At 45.9% G+C, this 22,500-nt stretch overlaps 1 protein-coding gene across 4 annotated transcripts in view; it reads right to left on the bottom strand.

Moving 5' to 3' along the window:
* The window catches only part of cadm3 (cell adhesion molecule 3), a 113,461-nt gene that overhangs the window by 4,342 nt on the left and 86,619 nt on the right, over window positions 1-22,500 (bottom strand). For 2 of the 4 annotated variants that reach the window (XM_042329058.1, XM_042329057.1), the window contains exons 5-9: window positions 22,167-22,304; window positions 16,995-17,165; window positions 16,360-16,450; window positions 7,192-7,364; window positions 5,930-6,655 (exon numbers count right to left, since the gene is read on the bottom strand). In XM_042329058.1, coding sequence (XP_042184992.1) covers window positions 6,015-6,655; window positions 7,192-7,364; window positions 16,360-16,450; window positions 16,995-17,165; window positions 22,167-22,304 — 1,214 coding nt within the window. In that variant the 3' untranslated portion in view covers window positions 5,930-6,014. Of the gene's footprint in view, window positions 1-581; window positions 603-5,929; window positions 6,656-7,191; window positions 7,365-16,359; window positions 16,451-16,994; window positions 17,166-22,166; window positions 22,305-22,500 lie in introns of those variants that run through there. The other 2 variants (XM_042329059.1, XM_042329060.1) reach the window with 2 other exon arrangements.

Below are 22,500 nucleotides of genomic sequence, written 5' to 3'. Positions count from 1 at the left end.
ACACTGTCCCCAGGCTACTAGTTTCTCTATTTCACAGTTCACACTGTCCCCAGGCTACTAGTTTCTCTATTTCACAGTTCACACTGTCCCCAGGCTACTAGTTTCTCTATTTCACAGTTCACAATCTCCCCAGGCTACTAGTTTCTCTATTTCACAGTTCACACTGTCCCCAGGCTACTAGTTTCTCTATTTCACAGTTCACACTGTCCCCAGGCTACTAGTTTCTCTATTTCACAGTTCACAATCTCCCCAGGCTACTAGTTTCTCTATTTCACAGTTCACAATCTCCCCAGGCTACTAGTTTCTCTATTTCACAGTTCACACTGTCCCCAGGCTACTAGTTTCTCTATTTCACAGTTCACAATCTCCCCAGGCTACTAGTTTCTCTATTTCAGGCAAAGGAAAATGGACAGACAGATAGACAGATTGAGACAGACAGACAGACAGATTGCAACAGACAGATTGAGACAGACAGAGAGACAGATTGAGACAGACAGACAGACAGATTGAGATAGACAGAGAGACAGATTGAGACAGACAGACAGGTATACAGACAGACAGGTGTCTCTGAAAAAAAATACCTGCAATGTTGTCTGGACCATCTTCTCAAGAGGATGGATGGATGGATGGATGGATGGATGGATGGATGGATGGATGGATGGATGGATGGATGGATGGATGGACAGACCAGTGTAAGGGAGTCAGAATGAAGAAGTGGACCAAAAAGGAAAGGAAAAAAGAGAAAACAGTGAAGAGGACTGGGTGAACATCCCGTGTATTTCTCCTGTCCTATCTGGTGTCCTGTGTGAATTGAACTATGCTCATTCTAATTCTCTCTCTCTCTCTACCTCTCCTCCCAGAGGACCTGAGCCCTAGGACCACGCCTCAGGACCTAGGACCACGCCTCAGGACCTAGGAGCACGCCTCAGGACCTAGGAGCACGCCTCAGGACCTAGGAGCACGCCTCAGGACCTAGGACCACGCCTCAGGGCCTAGGACCACGCCTCAGGACCTAGGACCACGCCTCAGGACCTAGGACCACGCCTCAGGACCTAGGAGCACGCCTCAGGACCTAGGACCACGCCTCAGGACCTAGGACCACACCTCAGGACCTAGGACCACGCCTCAGGACCTAGGACCACGCCTCAGGACCTAGGACCACGCCTCAGGACCTAGGACCACGCCTCAGGACCTAGGACCACGCCTCAGGACCTAGGACCACACCTCAGGACCTAGGACCACGCCTCAGGACCTAGGACCACGCCTCAGGACCTAGGAGCACGCCTCAGGACCTAGGACCACACCTCAGGACCTAGGACCACGCCTCAGGGCCTAGGACCACGCCTCAGGGCCTAGGACCACGCCTCAGGACCTAGGACCACGGACCTAGGACCACGCCTCAGGACCTGAGGACCACGCCTCAGGACCTCTGGAGGACCACGCCTGAGGACCCCTCCAGGACCACGCCTCCCCAGGACCTCAGGACCACGCCTCAGTGACCTAGGACCACACCTCAGGACCTGTTTGTTTAGGACCACGCCTCAGGACCTAGGACCACGCCTCAGGACCTAGGACCACGCAGGAGTAGCGAACTGGCAGTAATCCTTTTTGACCTAGGACCACGCCTCAGGACCTAGGACCACGCCTCAGGACCTAGGACCACGCCTCAGGACCTAGGACCACGCCTCAGGACTACCTGATGACTCCTGTTTCAGATGAACCCTAATTGCTTCTTTAAGTCACTCTGGATAAGAGTGTCTGCTAAATGGTTGTTGTTGAGAATGAAATGCCCCCTCCAGGGTGAAGTTTCCCCTGGGTACAGATCTAGGATCAGCTTCCCCTCCCCAAACCTAACCTCAAAGTGAATGCAAAACTGACCCAAGATCAGTGTCTAAATAGCACCGGAGTAGAAGGCAGACGTTCTACGTGCCCCCAATCGATTGTGTTTTATTTGTTTGTTTATTTGCGTTGTCTGTAACTTATTTTTTAAATGATTTTGTGCATAATGGTTATATGATGTACCGGCAGGCTGGGACACGTCAACATCAGCTGGTTATATGACCGGCAGGCTGGGAAAATAACTTACAGCTGGACATCAGGACTGGGACACTTACTCACCGCTGAACTGGCAGAATCCTTTTTATCCTTTAACAAGTCTGGTTATATGATGTACCGGCAGGCCCACACGCGAATCAACATACAGCTGCTTTCCCGGGAGCAGGCTGCACATCCCAGCTGGTTTGCGTGAAGGCTGGGAACAGGAGAATACAGGGGCCGGAGGGCGGGCTGCCCAACATACTGAGAATTCCGGCAGGCTGGGACACTATCAACATACAGCTGGTTATATGAATTCCTTCCATTCTGCTTTGGACAATAAAATAGATGATCTACGCGGAATATTAAACTACCAACAGGACATCACAAACTGGAATATCTTATGCTTCACAGAGTCGTAGCTGAACGACGACACTTTCAACATACAGCTGGTTATATGATGTACCGGCAGGCTGGGACACAATCAACATACAGCTGGTTATATGATGTACCGGCAGGCTGGGACACAATCAACATACAGCTGGTTATATGATGTACCGGCAGGCTGGGACACTATCAACATACAGCTGGTTATATGATGTACCGGCAGGCTGGGACACTATCAACATACAGCTGGTTATATGATGGGACACTATCACCAGCTGGTTATATGGCAGGCTGGGACACAATCAACATACAGCTGGTTATATGATGTACCGGCAGGCTGGGACACTATCAACATACAGCTGGTTATATGATGTACCGGCAGGCTGGGACACTATCAACATACAGCTGGTTATATGATGTACCGGCAGGCTGGGACACTATCAACATACAGCTGGTTATATGATGTACCGGCAGGCTGGGACACTATCAACATACAGCTGGTTATATGATGTACCGGCAGGCTGGGACACAATCAACATACAGCTGGTTATATGATGTACCGGCAGGCTGGGACACTATCAACATACAGCTGGTTATATGATGTACCGGCAGGCTGGGACACTATCAACATACAGCTGGTTATATGATGTACCGGCAGGCTGGGACACTATCAACATACAGCTGGTTATATGATGTACCGGCAGGCTGGGACACAATCAACATACAGCTGGTTATATGATGGTTATATGATGTACCGGCAGGCTGGGACACTATCAACATACAGCTGGTTATATGATGTACCGGCAGGCTGGGACACTATCAACATACAGCTGGTTATATGATGTACCGGCAGGCTGGGACACTATCAACATACAGCTGGTTATATGATGCACTGGCAGGCTGGGACACTATCAACATACAGCTGGTTATATGATGTACCGGCAGGCTGGGACACTATCAACATACAGCTGGTTATATGATGTACCGGCAGGCTGGGACACTATCAACATACAGCTGGTTATATGATGTACCAGCAGGATAGAACAGCTGTGTCTGGTAATACAAGGGGCGGCGGACTATGTATTTTTGTAAATAACAGCTGGTGCACGATATCTAAGGAAGTCTCAAGTTATTGCTCGCTTGAGGTAGATTATCTCATGATAAGCTGTAGACCACACTATCTAGCTTGAGAGATTTCAGCTGTATTTTTCATAGCTGTTTACATACCACCACAGTCAGAGGCTGACACTAAGACAGCATTGAATTCCGCCATAAGAAAACAAGAAAACGTTCACCCAGAGGCGGCGCTCCAAGTAGCTGTACCATCTTTACTCCACACACAGAGATGCATACAAAGCTCTCCCTCTCCCTCCCATTTGGCAAATCTGACCATAATTATATCCTCCTGATTCCTGCTTACAAGCAAAAATGAGAGCAGGAAGCACCAGTGATTAGATCAATAAAAAAAAGTGGTCAGATGAAGCAGATGCTGAACTACAGGACTGTTTTGCCATCACAGACTGGAATATGTTCTGGGATTCCTCCAATGGCATTGAGGAGTACACCACATCAGTCATTGGCTTCATCAATAAGTGCATCGATGACGTCATTCCCACAGTGACCGTACGTACATACCCCAATCAGAAGCCATGGATTACAGGCAACATCCGCACTGAGCTAAAAGGTAGAGCTGCCGATTTCAAGGAGTGGGACTCTAACCCGGAAGCTTATAAGAAATCACGCTATGCCCTCCGACGAACCATCAAACAGGCAAAGTATCAATACAGGACTAAGATCGAATCATACACTGGCTCTGACGCTTATCGGATGTGGCAGGGCTTGCAAACCATTACAGACTACAAAGGGAAGCACAGCCGAGAGCTGCCCAGTGACACGAGCCTACCAGACGAGCTAAATTACTTCTATGCTCTCTTCAAGGCAAATAACACTGAAACATGCATGAGAGGCACCAGCTGTTCCGGACGACTGTGTGACCACGCTCTCCGCAGCCGTTGTGAGTAAGACCTTTAAACAGGTCAAGATTCACAAGACCGCAGGGCCAGACGGATTGGCAGGGCGTGTACTGCGAGCATGTGCTAACCAACTGGCAAGTGTCTTCACTGACATTTTCAAACTCTCCCTGTCCGAGTCTGTAATACCAACATGTTTAAAATAGATCACCATAGTCCCTGCCCAAGAACACTAAGGTAACCTGCCTAAATGACTACCGACCCGTAGCACTCACGTCTGTAGCCATGAAGTGCTTTGAAGGGCTGGTATTGGCTCACATCAACACCATCATCCCAGAAACCCTAGACCCACTCCAATTTGCATACTGTCCCAACAGATCCACAGATGATGCAATCTCTATTGCACTCCACACGGCCCTTTCCCACCTGGACAAAAGGAACACCTATGTGAGAATGCTATTCATTGACTACAGCTCAGCGTTCAACACCATAGTGCCCTCAAAGCTCATCAATAAGCTAAGGACCCTGTGACTAAACACCTCCCTCTGCACCTGGATCCTGGACTTCCTGATGGGACGGCCCCCAGGTGGTAAGGGTAGGTAACAACACGCCCCAGGTGGTAAGGGTAGGATCCGCCACGCAGATCCTAAACACAGGGGCCCCTCAGGGGTGCATGCTCAGCCCCCTCTTGTACAACCTGTTCACTCATGACTGCACGGCCAGGCACAACTCCCACACCATCATTAAGTTTTCCAACGACACAACAGTGGTAGGCCTGATCACCGATAACGACGAGACAGCCTATAGGGAGGAGGTCAGAGACCTGGACATGTGGTGCCAGGACAATAACCTCTCCCTCAACATGATCAAGGCAAAGGAGATGATTGTGGATTACAGGAAAAGGAGGACCGAGCAAGCCCCGTTCTCATCAATGGGGCTGCAGTGGAGCAGGTTGACAGCTTCAAGTTCCTGGGTGTCCACATCACCAACAAACTAGAATGGTCCAAACACACCAAGACAGTCGTGAACAGGGATCGACAAAACCTATTCCCCCTCAGGAGACTGAAAAGATTTGCATGGGTCCTCAGATCCTCAAAAGGTTCTACAGTTGCACCATCAAGAGCATCCTGACCAGTTGCATCACTGCCTGGTATGGAAACTGCTCGGCCTCTGACCACAAGGCACTACAGAGGGTAGTGCGCATGGCCCAGTACATCACTGTGGCCAAGCTTCCTGCCATCCAGGACCTCTATACCAGGCGGTGTCAGAGGAAGGCCCTAAAAATGGTCAAAGACTCCAGCCACACTAATCATAGACTGTTCTCTCTGCTACCACATGGCAAGCGGTACTGGAGTGCCAAGTCTAGGTCCAAGAGGCTTCTAAACAGCTTCTACCCTCAAGCCATAAGACTCCTGAACATCTAATCAAATGGCTACCCAGACTATTTGCATTACCCCCCCCCCTCTATTACACTGCTGCTACTCTCTGTGTTATCATCTATACATAGTCACTTTAATAACTCTACCTTCATGTACATATTACCTCAACTAACCGGTGCCCCCGCACATTCACTCTCTACCTGTACCCGTAGAGCATGGAGCTTGTGATGCCAGAATTGTTGGTTCAATTCCCAGGGCTGCCCACGCGTAAAATGTAAGTCTCTTTGGTTAAAAGCTGTTGAATGGCATGTATTACATAATTAGGGTCTGAATGTGTTTGTTCGTGTGGGTACAACTGTGTATGTGCGTAAACAGATAATTTACCTGTGAAACTGTAAACTCCATTCAGCCGTATGGTAACTGAGGAGGGAGTGAGGGAGTCGGAGGAGGGAGGAGTGACAGAGGGAGAAGTAACGCTGGCAGGAGGAGAGGAAAAAGAGGAGGAAGAAGAGGGGGAGAAGGAGTCAGAGGAGGGGGGATGGCGTTCGGGAGACATGGAAAGGTCAGGGAAGAGAGAGTTGGAAAGAGAGGTGGATAGAACATTGGCAGGAGGAGGAGAGGGAGAGAGAGAAGAGGTAGAGAGGGATGAAGAAGAGGAAGAAGAAGGGGGAAAGGTGAGATCAGACGGGTAAGGGACAGAGAAGGAGAAAATAGTGGCAGGTAGGGACCCGGAGGCAGACGAGCCAGACCCAGACGTTGTTGACATAAGAGTGGGGAAAGAATCAGGAGAGAGAGAGGAAGAGGGGGAGTCAGAGGTTGGAGAAGAGGAGGGTAGATAGAAAGGTAGGGAAGTAGGGAAGAGGTTGTTTGAATCATCTGTCAGGTCTTGGATAAAGGAGAAGACGTGAAGGAATATGGAGAGGTAGTAAGAGCAGAGGAGTAGACAGGAAGAAAGGCCAGACAGCGGCACAGCGGCATACAGGATGTGTAGCAAAAAAGCAAAGGAGTGTAGCATGAGGTGGATGGTGTTGGTGATAAAGAGAAATAAACAGAAAAGAAACGTGAAGAAAATCAGAAAAGAAAGTAGAAGTTGTAGTAAAAAAAACACACAACAACAGAAATAAACAATGATGAAGCAGACAGAAGAAACATATACATCCTGCCCTGGACAAGCTGCTGTCAACCACCTCTCTCTGGTCTCTCTCTCTCTCTCTCTCTCTCTCTCTCTCTCTCTCTCTCTCTCTCTCTCTCTCTCTCTCTCTCTCTCTCTCTCTCTCTCTGGTCTCTCTCTCTCTCTCTCTCTCTGGTCTCTCTCTCTCTCTCTCTCTCTGGTCTCTCTCTCTCTGGTCTCTCTCTCTCTCTCTCTCTCTCTGGTCTCTCTCTCTGGTCTCTCTCTCTCTATCTCTCTCTCTGGTCAGTACCTTGCACCAGCAGCGTGTACTCTCCCTGCATCTTCCCGATTCCATTGTCAGCCTGACAGAGGTACACCCCGTTGTCTGATTTGTTGAGCATCTCAAAGAGCAGGAAACTACCGTCCACCTTGGCCATCAGAGGGAGCTCTCCATCCTTCTTCTGCCACACGTACGAGGTGGGCCTGAGAGACAGACACACACACAGATACACAAAAATAGAAAAAGAACAAGAACGTGAAGAGAAAAGATATTTGATTTTAAAATAGAATGTGTGTAACATGCAGTGCATGCTGCAGAACTAGAAGAAGTAGTACTGTACAGGAATGTTATTGTAATATAAAGCATATAGCTGTAGAACTAGAAGAAGTAGTACTGTACAGGAATGTTATTGTAATATAAAGCATATAGCTGTAGAACTAGAAGAAGTAGAACTGTACAGGAATGTTATTATAATATAAAGCATATAGCTGCAGAACTAGATTTGTTCCTGTGATTCATACATTTTAGGGACATATGAATATTATGTGAGTTCATCTTTCTGTCATTACAGTATGTATCTACTGTATGTATTTACCTTATTTACTGTATTTACTGTATGTATTTACTGTATGTTTTTACTGTATGTATCTACTGTATGTATGTAGTGTATGTATTTACTGTATGTATTTACTGTATGTATCTACTGTATGCATTTACTGTATGTAGTGTATGTATTTACTGTATGTATTTACTGTATGTATCTACTGTATGCATTTACTGTATGTAGTGTATTTATTTACTGTATTTCATGTATTTACTGTATTTACTGTATTTACTGTATGTATTTACTGTATGTATTTACTCTTCAAAAGTTTGGGGTCCCGTAGAAATACATGAAATTAGTTGCAAAATGAATTGGAAATATAGTCAAGACATTGACAAGGTTATAAATCATGATTTTTAATGAAATCATTTTTGTGTCCTTCAAACTTTCCTTTCGTCAAAGAATCCTCCATTTGCAGCAATTACAGCCTTGCAGACCTTTGGCATTCTAGTTGTCAATTGGTTGAGGTAATCTGAAGAGATTTCACCCCATGCTTCCTGAAGCACCTCCCACAAGTTGGACTGGCTTGATGGGCACTTCTTACGGTCAAGCTACTCCCACAACAGCTCAATAGGGTTGAGATCTGGTGACTGCTGGCCACTCCATTATAGACAGAATACCAGCTGACTGCTTCTTCCCTAAATAGTTATTGCACAGTTTGGAGCTGTGCTTTGGGTCATTGTCCTGTTGTAGGAGGAAATTGGCTCCAATTAAGCACCGTCCACAGGGTATGGCATGGAGCTGCAAAATGGAGTGATAGTCTTCGTTCTTCAAGTCCCCTTTTACCCTGTACAAATCTCCCACTTTACCAGCACCAAAGCACCCCCAGACCATCACATTGCCTCCACCATGTTTGACAGTTGGCGTCAAGCACTCCTCCAGCATCTTTCCATTTTTCCGGCGTCTCACGAATGTTCTTCTTTGGTATCCAAACACCTCAAACTTAGATTCGTCTGTCCATAACACTTTTTTTCCAATCTTCCTCTGTCCAGTGTCTGTGTTCTTTTGCCCATCTTAATCTTTTATTTTTATTGGCCAGTCTGAGATATGGCTTTTTCTTTGCAACTCTGCCTAGAAGGCCAGCATCCTGGAGTCGCCTCTTCACTGTTGACGTTGAGACTGGTGTTTTGCGGGTACTATTTAATGAAGCTGCCAGTTGAGGACTTGTGAGGCATTGTTTCTCAAACAAGACCCTCTAATGTACTTGTCCTCTTGCTCAGTTGTGCACCGGGGCCTCCCACTCCTCTTTCTATTCTGGTTAGTGCCAGTTTGCGCCGTTCTGTGAAGGGAGTTATACACAGCGTTGTACGAGATCTTCCGTTTCTTCGCATTTTCTCACATGGAATAGCCTTCATTTCTCAGAACAAGAATAGACTGACGAGTTTCAGAAGAAAGTTCTCTGTTTCTGGCCATTTTGAGCCTGTAATCGAACTCACAAACACTGATGCTCCAGATACTCAACTAGTCTAAAGGCCAGTTTTATTGCTTCTTTAATCAGCACAACAGTTTTCAGCTGTGCTAACATAATTGCAAAAGGGTTTTCTAATGATCAATCAGCCTTTTAAATGATAAACTTGGATTGCTAACACAGTGTGCCATTACAACACAAGAGTGATGATTGCTGATAATGGGCCTCTGTACGCCTAAGTAGATATTCCATTAAAAATCTGCAGTTTCCAGCTACAATAGTCATTTACAACATTAACAATGTCTACACTGTATTTCTGATCAATTTGATGTTATTTTAATGGACAAAAAAAACAAACAAAAAACAAGGACATTTCTAAGTGACCCTAAACTTTTGAACGGCAGTGTATGTGTTCGCATGTCTGTCCTTGTACATTACATAGAGGGAATGGTTCATGCTCGTATATGGATGGATTGAACCGTGCAATAAAGTCCTATGGCTCCAGCATTTAATGCTATCATCTGGGCATAACTGTGTTACAGAATGGACTGAGGTGTATAACTGTGTTACAGAATGGACTGAGGTGTATAACCGTGTTACAGAATGGACTGAGGTGTATAACCGTGTTACAGAGTGGACTGAGGTGTATAACCGTGTTACAGAATGGACTGAGGTGTATAACTGTGTTGCAGAATGGACTGAGGTGAATGGATAACCGTGTATAACTGTGTTACAGAATGTTACAGAATGGACTGAGGTGTATAACTGTGTTACAGAATGGACTGAGGTGTATAACTGTGTTACAGAATGGACTGAGGTGTATAACCGTGTTACAGAATGGACTGAGGTGTATAACCGTGTTACAGAATGGACTGAGGTGTATAACCGTGTTACAGAATGGACTGAGGTGTATAACTGTGTTACAGAATGGACTGAGGTGTATAACCTGTGTTACAGAATGGACTGAGGTGTATAACTGTGTTACAGAATGGACTGAGGTGTATAACTGTGTTACAGAATGGACTGGAATGGACTGAGGTGTATATACAGAATGGACTGTGTATAACCGTGTTACAGAATGGACTGAGGTGTATAACCGTGTTACAGAATGGACTGAGGTGTATAACTGTGTTACAGAATGGACTGAGGTGTATAACTGTGTTACAGAATGGACTGAGGTGTATAACAGAATGGACTGAGGTGTATAACCGTGTTATAATGGACTGTGTTACAGAATGGACTGAGGTGTAATGGACTGAGGTGTATAACCTGTGTTACAGAATGGACTGAGGTGTATAACTGTGTTACAGAATGGACTGAGGTGTATACCTGTGTTACAGAATGGACTGAGGTGTATACCTGTGTTATAGAATGGACTGAGGTGTATACCTGTGTTACAGAATGGACTGAGGTGTATAACCGTGTTACAGAATGGACTGAGGTGTATAACTGTGTTACAGAATGGACTGAGGTGTATACCTGTGTTACAGAATAGACTGAGGTGTATAACCGTGTTACAGAATGGACTGAGGTGTATAACTGTGTTACAGAATGGCCTGAGGTGTATAACTGACTACTAATACGGAAGTGGTATACAATTGCCAGCACTCCAGGGTCTGCTCATCAAATAGATAGGAACGGAATGGACCGGAATGTTGTGGAATGGAATAGAATGTAGTGGGATGGAATGTTATGGAATAGAATGTAGTGGGATGGAATGTTATGGAATAGAATGTAGTGGGATGGAATGTTATGGAATAGAATGTAGTGGGATGGAATGTTATGGAATAGAATGTAGTGGGATGGAATGTTATGGAATAGAATGTAGTGGGATGGAATGTTATGGAATAGAATGTAGTGGGATGGAATGTTATGGAATAGAATGTAGTGGGATGGAATGTTATGGAATAGAATGTAGTGGGATGGAATGTTATGGAATAGAATGTAGTGGGATGGAATGTTATGGAATAGAATGTAGTGGGAAGGAATGTTATGGAATAGAATGAAATGTTTTGTAATGGAATATTTTTTTTACATTTGATTATTTAACCTTTATTTAACTATGAAGTCAGGTAAGAACACATTTGAATTTACAGTACAATTAAAATTAAATAAATAAAAATAGGACATGGTACAAACATTATTGGGCACAGACAACAGTAGAAAGTGCAAGAAGGAGACAACAAAACATCACTCGAAGCAGCCACAACTGTCAGTAAGAGTTTCCATGATTGAGTCTTTGAATGAAGAGATGGAGATAAATCGGTCCTATTTGAGTGTTTTTTGCTGTTCGTTCCATTCGCTAGCTGCAGTGAACTGAAAAGAGGAGCGACCCAGGGATGTGTGTTTTGGGAACCTTTAACAGAATGTGACTGATAAAATGGGGGTTGTATGTGGAGGATGAGGGCTGTAGTAGATATCTCAGATAGTGGGGGGTGAGGCCTATGTGGTGGGAATGAAATTGATTGTTATGGAATAGAATGGAATGGAATGTTATGTAGTGGAATGGAATGTTGTGGAATAGAATGGAATGTTATGGAATGGAATAGAATGTAGTGGAATGGTATGTTGTGGAATAGAATGGAATGTTATGGAATGGAATAGAATGTAGTTGAATGGTATGTTGTGGAATAGAATGGAATGTTATGGAATGGAATAGAATTGAATGTTATGGAATGGAATAGAATGTAGTGGAATGGTATGTTGTGGAATAGAATGGAATATTATGGAATGGAATAGAATGTAGTGAAATGGTATGTTGTGGAATAGAATGGAATGTTATGGAATGGAAGAGAATGTAGTGGAATGGTATGCTGTGGAATAGAATGGAATATTATGGAATGGAATAGAATGTAGTGGAATGTTATGTTGTGGAATAGAATGGAATGTTATGGAATGGAATAGAATGGAATGTTATGGAATGGAATAGAATGTAGTGGAATGGTATGGAATGTTATGGAATGGAATAGAATGTAGTGGAATGTTATGTTGTGGAATAGAATGGAATGTTATGGAATGGAATAGAATGGAATGTTATGGAATGGAATAGAATGTAGTGGAATGGTATGGAATGTTATGGAATGGAATAGAATGTAGTGGAAAGGTATGGAATGAGAAAGTCCTCCAGTACAGGGTGCACATTCCATTCTATTTGATTAGAGCCTCTTGAAACAGCTCTTCCTCATCTCGTCAAGACATTCTCAGAACTTGCTGAGACATGACGGTGCACACCAGAAACAAGCCCTGAAGCCTAATTGTAATATGCAGTTAAACGTGAAACTTATCATTGTGAAAGAGAGACAGTGGGTCAGATTCTGAACAGCAGAGACGTTGCCATGGTGGCAGTGTTTGACTGACAGCTGAGACCCAGCCTGTATCTGACGGGTCACTAGTCATTCAGCCTAAGGAGCTGTGCATACTCTCTCTCTCTCTCTCTCTCTCTCTCTCTCTCTCTCTCTCTCTGAGAAGGGAGGGGGAAAAGGATGAGGACGGAGGGCGGAGGAGAAGAAGAGGGAGGGAGAAAAGGATGAGGAGGGAGGAGAAGAGGATGAGGAGGGAGGGAGAAAAGGATGAGGAGGGAGGAGAAGAGGATGAGGAGGGAGGAGAAGGAAAAGGTGCAAAGCAAGACAGAGGAGATTATTATTATTATTATAATTATGAATTATTATAATTATTGGAGAGGACAAGAAGAACAAGGGAAAGTTTAGCCTTGACAGACAAGAGTCTGAGTTAGATTGGAGTGAGTGACATGGTGAGAGAGATAGTCAGTGACATGGTGAGAGAGATAGTCAGTGACATGGTGAGAGAGATAGTCAGTGACATGGTGAGAGAGATAGTCAGTGACATGGTGAGAGAGATAGTCAGTGACATGGTGAGAGAGATAGTCAGTGACATGGTGAGAGAGATAGTCAGTGACATGGTGAGAGATATAGTCAGTAACATGGTGATAGATATAGTCAGTGATGGAATGAGAGAGATAGTCAGTGACATGGTGATAGATATAGTCAGTGACATGGTGATAGATATAGTCAGTAACATGGTGATAGATATAGTCAGTGATGGAATGAGAGAGATAGTCAGTGACATGGTGATAGATATAGTCAGTGACATGGTGATAGATATAGTCAGTGATGGAATGAGAGAGATAGTCAGTGACATGGTGATAGATATAGTCAGTGACATGGTGATAGATATAGTCAGTGACATGGTGATAGATATAGTCAGTGATGGAATGATAGAGATAGTCAGTGACATGGTGATAGATATAGTCAGTGATGGTGAGAGAGATAGTGACATGGTGATCAGTGACATGGTGATAGATATAGTCAGTGACATGGTGAGAGAGATAGTCAGTGACATGGTGATAGATATAGTCAGTGACATGGTGATAGATATAGTCAGTGACATGGTGATAGTCAGACATGGTGATAGTCAGTGACATGGTGATAGATATAGTCAGTGACATGGTGATAGATATAGTCAGTGACATGGTGAGAGAGATAGTCAGTGACATGGTGATAGATATAGTCAGTGACATGGTGATAGATATAGTCAGTAACATGGTGATAGATATAGTCAGTGACATGGTGATAGATATAGTCAGTGATGGAATGAGAGAGATAGTCAGTGACATGGTGATAGATATAGTCAGTGACATGGTGATAGATATAGTCAGTAACATGGTGAGAGAGATAGTCAGTAACATGGTGAGAGAGATAGTCAGTAACATGGTGAGAGAGATAGTCAGTAACATGGTGATAGATATAGTCAGTAACATGGTGAGAGAGATAGTCAGTAACATGGTGAGAGAGATAGTCAGTCAGTGACATGGTGATAGAGAGTCAGATAGTCAGTGACATGGTGAGAGTGACATGGTGATAGTCAGTGACATGGTGATAGATATAGTCAGTGACATGGTGATAGATATAGTCAGTGACATGGTGATAGAGATAGTCAGTGACATGGTGATAGATATAGTCAGTGATAGATATAGTCAGTGACATGGTGATAGTCAGTAACATGGTGATAGATATAGTCAGTGACATGGTGATAGATATAGTCAGTGACATGGTGATAGATATAGTCAGTGACATGGTGAGAGATATAGTCAGTAACATGGTGATAGATATAGTCAGTGACATGGTGAGAGAGATAGTCAGTGACATGGTGAGAGAGATAGTCAGTGACATGGTGAGAGAGATAGTCAGTAACATGGTGAGAGAGATAGTCAGTGACATGGTGAGAGAGATAGTCAGTGACATGGTGAGAGAGATAGTCAGTGACATGGTGAGAGAGATAGTCAGTGACATGGTGAGAGAGATAGTCAGTAACATGGTGATAGATATAGTCAGTGACATGGTGAGAGAGATAGTCAGTGACATGGTGAGAGAGATAGTCAGTAACATGGTGATAGATATAGTCAGTGACATGGTGATAGATATAGTCAGTAACATGGTGATAGATATAGTCAGTGACATGGTGAGAGAGATAGTCAGTGACATGGTGATAGATATAGTCAGTAACATGGTGATAGATATAGTCAGTGACATGGTGATAGATATAGTCAGTGACATGGTGATAGATATAGTCAGTGACATGGTGATAGAGATAGTCAGTGACATGGTGATAGATATAGTCAGTGACATGGTGATAGATATAGTCAGTGACATGGTGATAGATATAGATATAGTCAGTGACATGGTGATAGATATAGTCATGGTGATAGATATAGTCAGTGACATGGTGAGTCAGATAGATATAGTCAGTGACATGGTGATAGATATAGTCAGTGACATGGTGATAGATATAGTCAGTAACATGGTGATAGATATAGTCAGTGACATGGTGATAGATATAGTCAGTGACATGGTGAGAGATAGTCAGTGATGGTGAGATATAGTCAGTGACATGGTGATAGATATAGTCAGTGACATGGTGATAGATATAGTCAGTGACATGGTGATAGATATAGTCAGTGACATGGTGAGAGAGATAGTCAGTGACATGGTGAGAGAGATAGTCAGTGGTGACATGGTGATAGAGATAGTCAGTGACATGTGACATGGTGATAGATATAGTCAGTGACATGGTGATAGTCAGTGACATGGTGATAGATATAGTCAGTGACATGGTGATAGATATAGTCAGTGATGGAATGAGAGAGATATGGTGATAGATATAGTCAGTAACATGGTGATAGATATAGTCAGTGATGGATGGTGAGAGATAGTCAGTAACATGGTGAGAGAGATAGTCAGTAACATGGTGAGAGAGATAGTCAGTAACATGGTGAGAGAGATAGTCAGTAACATGGTGAGAGAGATAGTCAGTAACATGGTGAGAGAGATAGTCAGTAACATGGTGAGAGAGATAGTCAGTGACGTGGTGAGAGAGATAGTCAGTGACGTGGTGATAGATATAGTCAGTAACATGGTGATAGATATAGTCAGTAACATGGTGAGAGAGATAGTCAGTGAAGGGGTGAGAGAGATAGTCAGTGAGACAGAGGGTGAGAAGGGGGAGACAGAGGGGGAGAGATGGGAGACAGAGGAGGAGAGATGGGAGACAGAGTGGGAGAGGGGGAGACAGAGTGGGAGAGCGGACATGAGACAGAACATGTGGGAGAGGGGGATAGTCAGAACAGAGTGGGAGAGGGGGAGAGACAGAGTGGGAGAGGGGTGAGACAGAGGTGGAGAGAGGGGAGAGACAGAGTGGGAGAGGGTGAGAAGGGGGTGGTGAGACAGAGGGTGAGAATAGTCAGTAACATGGTGAGACCAGTGAGGGTGAGAAGGGTGAGACCGAAGGTGAGACAGAAGGGGGAGACAGAGGAGGAGAGATGGGACACAGGGGGAGACAGGAGGATGAGAGGAGAGGAGACAGAGGGGGAGAGACGGGAGACAGAGGGTGAGAAGGGGGAGACAGAAGGTGAGAAGGGGGAGACAGAGGGTGAGACGGGGAGAGACAGAGGGGACACGAGAAGGGGATGAGAGACAGAGGGAGAGAGAAGAGGGTGATCTAGTAGTGTTGTTCAGACAGAGTGTGTGAGTGTGGGAGACAGAGGGAGAGAGAAGAGCAGATGTAGTGTTGTGTGTGTGTGTGTGTGTGTGTGTGTGTGTGTGTGTGTGTGTGTGTGTGTGTGTGTGTGTGTGTGTGTGTGTGTGTGTGTGTGTGTGTGTGTGTTTCTTACTTCGGGTTTCCATTGCCTATGCATTGTATAATGAACTTCTCTCCCTCTCTGGGCAGATCATTCTGAGGCTGGATAGTGACATCTGGGGTGACTGGAGAAAAGACCCAACATACAGCAAAATTACATACACTGGAGAAGATACACACACACACTGCTACACACACACACTGCTACACACAGGTATGAGCAAACTAACATAATAGCCTAAACTAGCTTCTGCATCTGCATTGCTTGCTCTCTGGGGTTTTAGGCTGCGTATTGACTGCAGATGTAAAAAGTTATTTCTATAATGAACGTGATTGATTGACCCAGCTGTAGCACTGACAGAGTGGTAACCATACGAGTCCCCTGCAGGTGGCAGTATGCACATGACCAGCCGTAGCAGCAGTACTGAGAGGCAGAAGCATAACTGCATAAGGAGAGTCACATTTCTTAGAAGCACATCTCCTTGGATCCTGGTTCCACATTTCCTCACCTCGCTTTCCTCTGTCATTTTCAAAAGGAGGCGATGAGAGGATGTGATGAAAGGACGCAAGGTATCAGTGAAAGGGCCATAGCCTGGGCTACCGTACAGTATGGTGATGATTTACACGAGGTTGCAGTGGCAGGGCTTGGCCAGTGGGGGCAGCACTTACACAGGACTCTGATGGGCTGTTCGGTCCACTTCTCACCCGGCGACAGAGAAGGGTGGTCAACAGCACAGCCGATCAGGGTGTTGTCGTCGCTACGACCCACCGTCAGAGTCAGCTCACTGATCACTGTGTAGGTGGCCTCGTCTGGATTAGTCTCCACCACGTCAGGACGACCTGGACGTGCATACACAGAGACACACACATACACAGAGACACACATACACAGAGACACACACATACACAGAGACACACACACCCACATACACAGAGACACACACATACACAGAGACACACACATACACAGAGACACACATACACAGAGACACACACATATACAGAGACACACACATACACAGAGACACCCACATACACAGAGACACACACATACACAGAGACACACACATACACAGAGACACACACATACACAGAGACACATACACAGAGACACACATACACAGAGACACACATACACAGAGACACACACATACACAGAGACACACACATACACAGAGACACACACATACACAGAGACACACACATACACAGAGACACATACATAGAGACACATACACAGAGACACACACATACACAGAGACACACACATACACAGAGACACACACATACACATACACAGAGACACACACATACACAGAGACACACATACACAGAGACACACACATACACAGAGACACACATACACAGAGACACACACATACACAGAGACACACATACACAGAGACACACACATACACAGAGACACACATACACAGAGACACACATACACAGAGACACACACATACACAGAGACACACATACACAGAGACACACATACACAGAGACACACATACACAGAGACACACATACACACAAATTGTCACCATGGGTCCTCCTTTTAACTGTCATTGTATAAAATGATTATATAATACTATCACTGTATGATGTAATACTACTATGATATAATACTACCACTATATGATATAATACTACCACTATATGATATAATACTACTATGATATAATACTACCACTATATGATATAATATTATCACTGTATGATATAATACTACTATGATATAATACTACCACTACTATGATATAATACTACCACTATATGATATAATACTATCACTGTATGATGTAATACTACTATGATATAATACTACCACTATATGATATAATATTATCACTGTATGATATAATACTACTATGATATAATACTACCACTATATGATAATACTACCATATGATATAATACTACTATGATATAATACTACCACTGTATGATATAATACTACCACTATATGATCTAATACTACCACTATATGATATAATACTACTATGATATAATACTAACACTATATGATATAATACTATCACTGTATGATATAATACTACTACTGTATGATATAATACTACTACTGTATGATATAATACTACTACTGTATGATATAATACTACTACTGTATGATATAGTACTACCACAATATGATATAATACTATCACTGTCTGAAAAGCTGCTTGTCACATTAGTTTACATTCAAGATACAGAAATACCACTGACTGACTGAGTAATATTTCAGTAATATGACATGGATGATATTTCTCTTTCTCCTTTACTCTGTCTCTCTCTCTCTTTCTCATTCATGCACCCAAGCACCAGTGCGCACACACACAAATGCACACACACACGCGCACACGCACAAACACACACACACACACACACTTAGGGGCTGGCTACAGTTCAAATCTGGGGATGCACCATAATGATACCATAAATGTTGATTATGTCAGCGTTCCAAATGACACCCTATTCTCTATAGAGTGCACTACTTTTGACTAGAGTCCATAGGACTTTGGTCAAAAGTTGTGCACTAAACAGGGAATAGAGATCCATTTGGGATGCAACCCTGGATGCAACCTACATCCAATTGAATCCAGACATATTAATCCATTCAGCTGATCAATAGCTCTTACCCTTACATAGAGAACAAGAGCATTCATATTTAAAGCCTCTTCACAGCTCTTAGCCCCTTCCATTCATTCAATTAAACCCTCTTCAGATTCAGTTCCTGAATCTCCCAACCATCATCCGTATTTTTTGCTTTATCCTTCCTACTTTTCCTTCATAGCCTGTATTGTCTCTCTCACTGCGTTCCAAATGTCACCCTGTTGCCTATGTAGTTCACTACTTCTGACCAGAGCCCTGTGGATTGAACTGAACTACAGCCCCCCTCTCCTGTCTCTCTCCTAATACGGCCCCTCCCTCTCTGTCTCTCTCCTAATACAGCCCCTCCCTCTCCTATCTCTCTCCTAATACAGCCCCTCCCTCTCCTGTCTCTCTCCTAATACAGCCCCTCCCTCTCCTATCTCTCTCCTAATACAGCCCCTCCCTCTCCTATCTCTCTCCTAATACAGCCCCTCCCTCTCCTGTCTCTCTCCTAATACAGCCCCTCCCTCTCCTGTCTCTCTCCTAATCAGCTGCTCCCTCTTCTTTCTCCCTCTATCTCTTCTCTCTCCCTCTCTCCCCCTCTCTCTGCCTCCCCCTCTCCTACCTCTCTTCCCCTTTCCCTCCCTCCCTCCATCCCTCTCTCTCCCCCTCTCTCTGTCTCCCCCTCTCCCACCTTTCTTCCCCTTTCCCTCCCTCCCTCCCTCCCTCCCTCCATCCCTCTCTCTCCCCCTCTCTCTGCCTCCCCCTCTCCCCGCCTCTCTTCCCCTTCCCTCCCTCCCTCCCTCCATCCCTCTCTCTCCCCTCTCTCTGCCTCCCTCCCCTCTCTCCCGCCTCCCTCCCTCCCTCCCTCCATCCCTCCATCCCTCCCTCCATCCCTCCATCCCTCTTTCTCCCCCTCTCACTGCCTCCCCTTCTCTCCCACCTCTCTTCCCCTTTCCCTCCCTCCCTCCCTCCCTCCCTCCCTCCCTCCCTCCCTCCCTCCCTCCCTCCCTCCCTCCCTCCCTCCCTCCCTCCATCCATCCCTCTCTCCCTCTCTCTGCCTCCCCTTCTCTCCCACCTCTCTTCCCCTTTCCCTCCCTCCATCCCTCTCTCTCCCCCTCTCTCTGCCTCACCCTCTCTCCCGCCTCTCTTCCCCTTTCCCTCCCTCCCTCCCTCCCTCATCCCTCTCTCTCCCCCTCTCTCCCGCCTCTCTTCCCCTTTCCCTCCCTCCCTCCATCCCTCTCTCTCCCCCTCTCTCTGCCTCCCCCTCTCTCCCGCCTCTCTTCCCCTTTCCCTCCCTCCCTCCATCCCTCTCTCTCTCCCCCTCTTCCTCCCCTCTGAGCCTCTTTAATCTCTGTAAGCCTGTCAAAGGAGCAGCAGTGAGTGGCGATCTATGCGCTCGTTTCTCTCAGTTAGCTTCTTACAGCACATTGCTCAATTCCTGTGGCCCAAATGGCCTTATAGGACCTGGCCAAAAGTAGTGCCCTACATAGGTAATATGGTGCTATTTGGGATACAAACGTTGCATGAGAGGGTGTCATAATAACACATTGACCCATGATGCTCCTCTCCTCAGCCTCTCCTCGGTCCCTTTCTTCAGCCATAAGACTGTCTGAAGAGCCCAGTGGGTGTGTAGCAGGGACACGGCAGCACACACATTAACTGTCACACAGGGTTGAGCTCATAAAGACTCCAACACCAGGGAGAGGCTCTCCTCTCATAAAGACTCCAACACCAGGGGGAGGCTCTCCTCTCATAAAGACTCCAACACCAGGGGGAGGCTCTCCTCTCATAAAGACTCCAACACCAGGGAGAGGCTCTCCTCTCATAAAGACCACACCAGGGAGAGGCTCTCCTCTCATAAAGACTCCAACACCAGGGAGAGGCTCTCCTCTCATAAAGACTCCAACACCAGGGAGAGGCTCTCCTCTCATAAAGACTCCAACACCAGGGAGAGGCTCTCCTCTCATAAAGACTCCAACACCAGGGGAGGCTCTCCTCTCATAAAGACTCCAACACCAGGGGGAGGCTCTCCTCTCATAAAGACTCCAACACCAGGGAGAGGCTCTCCTCTCATAAAGACTCCAACACCAGGGAGAGGCTCCTCTCAGACTCCAACACCAGGGAGGCTCTCCTCTCATAAAGACTCCAACACCAGGGAGAGGCTCTCCTCTCATAAAGACTCCAACACCAGGGGAGGCTCTCCTCTCATAAAGGCTCCAACACCAGGGAGAGGCTCTCCTCTCATAAAGACTCCAACACCAGGGAGAGGCTCTCCTCTCATAAAGACTCCAACACCAGGGAGAGGCTCTCCTCTCATAAAGACTCCAACACCAGGGAGAGGCTCTCCTCTCATAAAGACTCCAACACCAGGGAGAGGCTCTCCTCTCATAAAGACTCCAACACCAGGGGGAGGCTCTCCTCTCATAAAGACTCCAACACCAGGGAGAGGCTCTCCTCTCATAAAGACTCCAATACCAGGGAGAGGCTCTCCTCTCATAAAGACTCAACACCAGGAGAGGCTCTCCTCTCATAAAGACTCCAACACCAGGGAGAGGCTCTCCTCTCATAAAGACTCCAACACCAGGGAGAGGCTCTCCTCTCATAAAGACTCCAACACCAGGGAGAGGCTCTCCTCTCATAAAGACTCCAACACCAGACTCCAAAAGACACCAGGGGGAGGCTCTCCTCTCATAAAGACTCCAACACCAGGGGGAGGCTCTCCTCTCATAAAGACTCCAACACCAGGGAGAGGCTCTCCTCTCATAAAGACTCCAACACCAGGGAGAGGCTCTCCTCTCATAAAGACTCCAACACCAGGGGGAGGCTCTCCTCTCATAAAGACTCCAACACCAGGGGGAGGCTCTCCTCTCATAAAGACTCCAACACCAGGGGGAGGCTCTCCTCTCATTGGTGTGGAAGAACTCTTGCAAAGAGCCCTGACTTTAACCCCATCAAACACCTTTGGCATGAAAGAATCCAACACCAGGGAGAGGCTCTCCTCTCATAAAGACTCCAACACCAGGGGGAGGCTCTCCTCTCATAAAGGCTCCAACACCAGGGAGAGGCTCTCCTCTCCTAAAGACTCCAACACCAGGGAGAGGCTCTCTGTCTACCCCGCTGTCTCTCTCTCCCATCTACCCCCTCCCTCTCTCCCATATACCCCCTCTTCCATCTGCCCTCTCTCTCTCCTTCTCCCTCCCTAACCCTTCCCTCCATCCTTCCCCTCCTCTCCCCCTCCACCCTTACCTGTAAGTTCCTCCTGGTTCCTGTACCAGCGTAGTTTGGCGGGGGGCTTGCTCCCGGAGCTGGTGCAGGTGAGGGTGACCTTACCCCCCTCCTGGACAGTGTCTTCATAGCCAGAGATCTGGGGCTTATCAGGGACCCCTGGGGGGAGAGAGAGAGAGTCCTCCAGAGAGAGAGAGAGAGAGAGAGAGAGAGAGAGAGAGAGAGAGAGAGAGAGAGAGATTAACATTGACATTGTCATTGACATTTGTTCTTCCACGTTCGAGATTGGTGTGGAAGAACTTGACTGGCCTGCAAAGAGCCCTGACTTTAACCCCATCAAACACCTTTGGCATGA

Source organism: Oncorhynchus tshawytscha, linkage group LG10 (assembly GCF_018296145.1).
Source record: "Oncorhynchus tshawytscha isolate Ot180627B linkage group LG10, Otsh_v2.0, whole genome shotgun sequence".
Lineage (NCBI taxonomy): Eukaryota > Metazoa > Chordata > Actinopteri > Salmoniformes > Salmonidae > Oncorhynchus > Oncorhynchus tshawytscha.
The sequence above is the reverse complement of the archived record's forward strand: the minus strand, read 5'-3'. Positions and strand labels throughout refer to the sequence as shown.